A 7,483-nucleotide genomic window follows, 5' to 3' on the forward strand; every position below is an offset into this window, starting at 1 on the left:
TACCTCTCCAGCTCCACACTCCTAAAGTCACCCGAAACAGGTGCACACCAACAACCTCCAATTTCTTACAGAACCCAGTAGCTGTCAAGTCTATCCTGCAGAGGCCCCAATGCTGAAAGGAAACTTAGGGAACAATCTATAAAAGCATACTTACCTTAATCGGAGCACAACTAAACTTAATTTTCCTATTTGCTGGGATTTCTTCTTCTTCCGGCAAGCCAACTATCTCCGAGTATTCCATATCAGGCTGGTAATAATTGTTCTCGTCACTGTCTTCCTCCTCATCTTGCTCCGTGCCTGTCTCTCCCCAGTCTGAGTTATACCTGGATCTCACCCTATACACGTTATAGTCACTATGCATGTATACGTGGGAACTCTCAAAACTGTTTGAGTCTTCAGGTACTTCTCTTCCACAGCTGGATGCAGAAGCATCAGGGGAGGTTAGGTCACCACCTGTCAGGTCTTTCTTCTGATGCTGAGCTGTCTCACCCCCAACCACATTAGCTTCAGCATCTTCTAACGGCTCGTTCCGTGGTGAAAGGATATAAGACTTTGGCATTGCTTGGTTTTCAGCAGAGGGTTCTTCTGGACTATCTTTATCAGTGCTGTCCAGAGCCTCTGGTTGAGCTGTTGTGACGTCCTCGGCTTCCGTGCTCAGCTGGCTCTCTTCACTAGGCAATGAAGCTAAAGAGGTACCTTTCTGAGCCACTTCCGGTACTGGCACAGCATCGCTCTTCTGAGCATCCTCTCTATCAGTATCTTGTTTGTTTGATGGAGCCTTCGAATTAGAATCCTTGAGACGGCCAAAGGTATCCAGATTGGTGACAGTAACAGATGGTAAATTGAGGGGGTAGTGCCCGGTCACCGAGTAGTCAGCGCTCTCAGCCTTCCCAGAAGTGAGAGCACCTGGAGACTCACTGTTCTCAAACACCGCACTCAGCTGACTCACAGTCGGAGAGACAGCTTCCGTTCGGGGGCTCAGGCTGTCCAAGGAATCACTGCTGCCTCTGTTGGACTTGGAGCCACCCCACTCATCCTGTGGTTCAGTCCCTCCACCTTTCTCTTTCTTTGGGGAATAGCGATGGTTTTGCCCTGACTCATGCACACTTCTCTCAAACATCTTTCGAGTCTCAGTGAACTTAGCATACGAAGGGCCGTCATGCATTGTGTCAAATCTACTGATTCGTTCAGAGACAGACGACTCCAACTTAACCACTGAGCCATCCGTTTTCTCCACAAACTCTTTGGGCTTCATTCTTCTCTGAGGGGATGAGGGCCTACCTTTCCCCCTGGTTTTGGCAACGATAGCAGCATTCTCACTGGGTTCCATACCCATCTGCATAAATAGATTTTTAATTCTGTTGACATTGGAACCATACTTTCTACCTCTGCTCTGCTGGGAGCCCTCACCTTCTTTCGTTTTCTGTTCCCCATCTGACTTGGGTTTGTCAAAAGTACTTTTCAGCGCCTGGAACTCTGTTCTGTACGCATTCCTGTGAGGAGAGGCACTTCTGAGAGTGGTCCGCTCACCTGAAGATTCCGCCTTCAACATGTTTACTTCAAGGGTGAAAAGCCAATGCTCATAATGGTCACGCGGAAAAACAACCAAAAAACGAAACAGACCTCTGTTCTGAATCTCCAGGGTCTGACCAGGCACAGGGCCTCTCAAATGGCACACTTGTCCCTTGACGATCCCAAAGGCTGTATTAGAAATGTATTCACAGTCAAGAGTTACACAAAATAGCTTTTGTCAAAGCAAGACTAGAGGTTCATCTGTAACAGAAAAGAACGAGTTTCTGAATTCACATGTTTATCTGAATTTCTCTTCAGTCAACTAGTCAACACTTAACACTTTGTTTTCTAAGTGCTTTAGCCACACATCAAGTCAACTACCTCGAAATGGGACTTTAAAGTTAAGGAGCTAAAGAGTTATTCTAGTTTGTCCTTGGTAACAAACATAACTTGGAGATGCTTACAAAACACACACACACACACACCACTTGACACCACTTGACAATAATGCTTTAGACCAAGTTTGAGGTATTTCTGTGAATGAATTATGAAAGAACTCGACAACTCATTTACTTCTTTTAAAAAAAAAATCAAAATGGCCACTTGATTTGGGAATTTTCCATAACCGTGCAGAACAGGGAAAAGTTTCGAGCCTACGAAGTTTCGAGCCTACGTTTCCAAACTCTAAAACTATGGCTACAGAGGCCTCTTTGATGGTTCTGAGTTAACAGTCTCATGTACACCGTGCTAAAGCATCGATTTCAGTGCAATTTCAGGACAAAGCAGACAGAAGTAAGTTCTGGAAGGTCAATTAAGTTTTACTGTAAGTTTTTCTATGCAGTGTTTGGAAGTTTCCTAGCCAAGAGGCTATTATTAACTAAGGAGTGCAGTCTCCTGGGAATAGACGCATGAGAATGTAACAATCAGAAATCAGGTATACCATGACACTTCCTTCCACAGTCCTGATTTGTCTACTCTTTCTGGCCCCTAACTTCAAGATAGGAAGAGAAAAAAAAAAGCAAACGCCATGCATGTTTGCTGTCCTCCAGCCCACAGCTGGATTTTCTATCAGGACTCCAGCAGCCCAACACTTCAGGCACTCAACGCAGTTCTAAACATTTTTATTATTATTATTCTGGTTTGTTTTGTTTTGTTTTAATGTTAGATGGAACCACATCACGCTCACGCACCATCAGCTGAGGGAGCTCACACTTTCACTTAAATCAGCTCTCAAAACTCGCTTTCTGGCCCAGCAGGCACGCATGCATGCATGCATGCATGGCCCATGCAGGCAAGCAAGAGAGGAATGTAGTGCCTGTGGTTTGGGTTGGTTTTTGGTTTTGTTTTGTTTTTTGTTTTTTGTTTTTTCCTTTATTTCTTTCTTTCCTTTTTGGAAAGCGTTGACAATGTCCTTTTTACCCATAAACACCCTCCCCTCTCCCCTAGCTGCACACCCCGCTCCCTCCCACCGCCAATTCAAGCCCGAGGGGGCGGAGGCGGCGGGGGCGAAGGGGGCCGCCGGGGATTCAAAAACCTGCCCTCACAAAAGACAAACATAAATAACACCAACTTGAGAGGCAGCCGATTGATTTTCCCCAGCCCGGTTCGGGACGCCATCCCTCGGCCCCCGGGGCAGGGCCGGGAGAGCAGGTGACGCCAGGAGCTAAGGCAGGAGGAGGTCGCAGTCTAGCCTGGTGCCAAGAAGCACCTGAAGTCCTAACACATTGGCGGCGGCTCCCGGCCGCTGCCAGGCGGATCCCGGTATGTGGCACCGGGGGAGAGACGAGCTCGCCGGCCACACTGGAGCGGAGAGAGAGCAAAGGCTAGGGTGACGATCACACGAATGCCTCTGCTTTTCCTCCCAGTGTGCCGGGGAAACAATAGATCCCGCAGAGGATCAAGCCTCCGCTCCTCACCCTGGCGCTCCCCGACCGCAGTCCACCCCCACCCGCCCGCGGGTCCGCCTTTGTGCACGCCGCCGCGTCCCCGCGCTCCCGCCGCCCCGCCACCCGCACGCCGCCCCCTTACCGAGCGGCCCGGGCGGGAGGTCGGACTCCTTCGGCGCTCTTTCCCCCCGCCCCCCCGTGACCGTGCGGGGCTCGGCGCCGACCGTGTGCCCTCCGCCCGCTCGTCACGGCGCGGCGCGCGCGGCGGCCGCCTGCACTCGCGCCTCGGCCCCCCACGCGCGTCTTGCCCGCGCGGGGCGGCCCCGGGACGCGCGCTGCGCTCCCCCCCACCCCACCCCCCACCTCCACCCCAGCCATGGCGGCCCGGCCTGGGGACCCGACGCACAAGCGGGCACCCTCGCCTGCGGCCTGGGATTGGGGACGCCGCTCGGCCCACGTGCGGGAGCCCCCCACGCCCGGCCCTGAGGCCCGCGAGGCCCGATGGACTTAGGGATCAGGCCGCGGGGATGAGGAGGGCCCCGGGGTAACAGGTGCCTCACCTCGGCTGATGGGATTAACTCTAGGGCCGCAGAGAGAGGGAGCCCAGCAGCGAAATCCCAGGAGAGGGAGAGAGGGAGCCTCTGGCGGCCAACGAAGGGCGAAAGGCACCGGTCCGAGGCAAGGCCGCCCCACCCCCCCAAGACCGTGGGCGAGGGGGCTCTGGCACTTAGGGCAAGGCCTGTGCGTTCCAGGGCAGGGTTTGAACTACCAGATGCTGTGGACCCCACAGAGTCTGTGGTTAACTCTGTGACCCCAGGCATCCAAGGCCTGGCCATGGCCTGAGCTGGCCTAGAAGGCCAAGACCTAGGCCCTAGTCTACTCTAGTGTGGTGTCCACTGGGATGATCCAGCCGACCCTCAAGGCCACTCTACTAGAAGGAAAGGGATGAAGAGGACTTTGGACTTTTCTTCTTGTATATCTTTTCTGTTCACACTCCCTGGTTTTGCCCTGTTAAAAACTCTCACTACACCCTCTCCTCCCAAATAGTGTGACAGGTTCCATACTCTTCTCCTTCATACAAAATGGACCTTGATGGTCAATATAGACCATTGATGTATCCAAAAGCCCTGTAGGGCACAGGTACCATTTTTGAAGAGTCAAAATTGTGTTTTTGCCACACATATATAGTATATGAGGTGCACACATAATCCCAACACGGCCAAGACAGGAGAATTGAGTTTGTGGACACCCTATAATCCAGCCATTGTCTGGAGATACAGAAAAAACAGCTGGCCAATGGTGGCGCATGCCTTTAATCCCAGCAGAGAGGCAGAGGCAGATGAATCTTAGCGTTTGAGACCACCCTGGACAACAGAGTGACTTCCAGGACAGCCAAGGCTATTCAGAGAAACCGAATCAGGAAAATACAAATAAATATATAGTAGCAACAATAGCCAGAAATTGTGTGTGTGCATAGAAAAAGCAGCAAGATGGTGTAGCCCTCTCAATACAGGCAATCTAGAAAGAGGCGAAAGTACTTAATATTCCATACAGCACTGAATGTTAGATTTAGAATTTCAGTAGCCACGGCAGGGGTCAGGCTGCCGCCCGTCAGCCTGTCTGTTCAGTGCTGCCGCCCTTCAGCCTGTCTGTTCCCTAGTCATTTAGGTTTTAAAATTCTCAACCTTTGCTTTAATGCAGAATTTTTAGAATTAGTAGGCTGCAGGATTGAGGCTTGTTAAAGGGTATTTTAGAGTAGATAGAGACACTTAGGGTACGATGAAGGCACACTCCAGAACACAGCTGGACATTCTCTGAGGCTTTCTCTTTGTTTTCCTTCCAGTATATACCATTTCCGATATATATCATTCAGGTCAGTTTTGAAACTATTGTCTTCAAAGGATGAGCAAAGAACTTAAATGAGATACTGGGGTAGTCCCACAGGCGTGCCCTCCAGGTTTCAGTTGATACTGTAAAATTCTAGATCACCCTAATTTGGAAAGATAGGCTATCTTTATTGTAAACAAAGTTCTTGGCCTGGAGAAATGGCTCAGCAGATAAGAGCACTGACTGCTCTTCTTCCGAAGGTCCCGAGTTCAAATCCCAGCAACCATATGGTGGCTCACAATCACCCGTAATAAAATCTGATACCCTCTTTTGGTGTGTCTGAAGACAGCTACAGTGTACTTATCTATAATAATAAGTAAATCTTCTTTAAAAAAAAAAGTTCTTGTTTGAGATTTCTAGAAAATGTCTAGAAAAAGAAATGAGGTACTTCCAAGGTCATTTTCGATCTGTCCTTAAGCTTGGCTCATAGCTATTTTAACGTGTGTGTGTGTGTGTGTGTTCAACTTTTACAGCAAATGTCACTAATTGTGCTGGAAGTCTTGCCTTTCATTGGTAGAAGTAGGCTCAGCTCTGGGATGAGGATCTTCTTTTCCTTCCATGTTCCAGTAATTTTCCCCATCTTTATATTCTGCCCTAGAATTATCTTTGCAGATACATTCCAAGCCCTCCCCAGCCCCAATTTATAACCAAAATAAAAATGGTACCGAACCATATGTGTGTGTACTTATTCTGCACATACCTAACCACCAAGCTTAATTCAAGTAAGCCACAAAAAGTTAGCAATAAAAAAGGGAAATGAGCCGGGTGTGGTGGCACACGCCTTTAATCCCAGCATTTGGGAGGCAGAGGCAGGTGGATTTCTGAGTTCAAGGCCAGCCTGGTCTACAAAGTGAGTTCCAGGACAGCCAGGGCTATACAGAGAAACCCTGTCTCAAACCCCCTCCCCCCTAAAAAGGGAAATGATACAATACACTGCAGTAATTAATTAAAACAATGTTTTCCTAACAAATTATATTTTTAAAGATTCACTTGATTTTTGAGTATGTATTTATGTATCATGAGATAGTACATGAATGAGATAGATAGTACATGTTTCTGGTCTCTATGAATACATATGGGTATTCATGGAGATTAGAAACATGTATCAGATCTCTCGGAACTGGAGTTACAGACAGTGTGTGAAGCTACCAGGTGTGGGTGATGGGAACTGAACTCCAATCCTAAGGAAGAACAGTACAGCACCTGACCACTGAGCCACCTCTCTAACCTGAAATATCAGGACATGTTACAGAGGGGGAAATGGAGGGTTGGGCCTTGTGATGTATTTACAACTTCATTTCCTAGAAAACAATGATGAGAGAATAGCCAGGCAAGTATACACAAAGAATCTGTGTGCTATGAAAGGAAAATATTTCCGTTTCTAAATAACTCCCTAGATCCTTAATTTTGTAGATCTGATTTTCAGATAGACATTTTTCCCCCTTTTTTAAGCGTCTTCATATTCTCTGTCCTTACCGAGAAACTGGCATTTCCTGTCTGAGAAGTGGGTGCTGCTGCTATAAGTATCAACAGATGTAACCGGCAGTATGAAGGAGCTGTGGTTCCAGCCACTACTTTGGGAAAGAACATTTGTGCTGTCTGGGATAATCTCCTGGAAACATTTCTGTCATTTCAACGCAGCATAGAAACCAGGTTTTTTGAGAGAATAGCCTAAATAAATACAGCATCTAATCGCTGAGTTCTGTCTGTAGAAGAAGGGGGCAGAGTTGGCAATAAAATCGGTCTTACACCTCTCTACAAAAAGATGAATCATACAGAAAAGGAGCCAAAAGGCTGCTTGGTTTGGGGCTTATTTTCTGAAAATGTGAAACTTTTGAAAGTCCATATTGAAGGAATAACAGGGTTTATAAACACCATGCTGCTATGTGAAGACTCTTGGTGTCTCCGCAGTGGCCTTACACTTCCAAGGCCTGCAGACGGTAGAAGGGTCTACTAGACATGTACTAACTCAGTGCATGTGGGTGTTGAATACATTGTTTCCTTAGCTACAGTAACCATATTGGAGAGACTCAATAGCTACCTGTGGCTAGAGGCCACCCTATTGGACAGATACAAATAGACACAGGGTACTCATTCCATCCAGAAACCCCCCATGAAGTAACACTTCTCACATATGAAAGACATACTGAGTCTATAAAGGTTCTTGCAGTTTGACAGCTTACTGTTGTAGTAGAGAT

At 48.0% G+C, this 7,483-nt stretch overlaps 1 protein-coding gene across 5 annotated transcripts in view; it reads right to left on the reverse strand.

Moving 5' to 3' along the window:
* Ppp1r9a (protein phosphatase 1 regulatory subunit 9A) overlaps positions 1–4,043 on the reverse strand; it is a 269,586-nt gene extending 265,543 nt beyond the window's left edge. For 3 of the 5 annotated variants that reach the window (XM_085840837.1, XM_085840839.1, XM_085840838.1), the window contains exons 1-2: positions 3,541–3,675; positions 155–1,773 (exon numbers count right to left, since the gene is read on the reverse strand). In XM_085840837.1, coding sequence (XP_085696963.1) covers positions 155–1,552 — 1,398 coding nt within the window. In that variant the 5' untranslated portion in view covers positions 1,553–1,773; positions 3,541–3,675. Of the gene's footprint in view, positions 1–154; positions 1,774–3,082; positions 3,449–3,540; positions 3,676–3,958 lie in introns of those variants that run through there. The other 2 variants (XM_085840835.1, XM_085840836.1) reach the window with 2 other exon arrangements.
* Between the last annotated feature and the right edge of the window lie 3,440 nt (positions 4,044–7,483).

Source organism: Mus caroli, unplaced genomic scaffold, assembly GCF_978045245.1.
Source record: "Mus caroli unplaced genomic scaffold, Mus_caroli_1 scaffold_7, whole genome shotgun sequence".
NCBI classification, from domain to species: domain Eukaryota; kingdom Metazoa; phylum Chordata; class Mammalia; order Rodentia; family Muridae; genus Mus; species Mus caroli.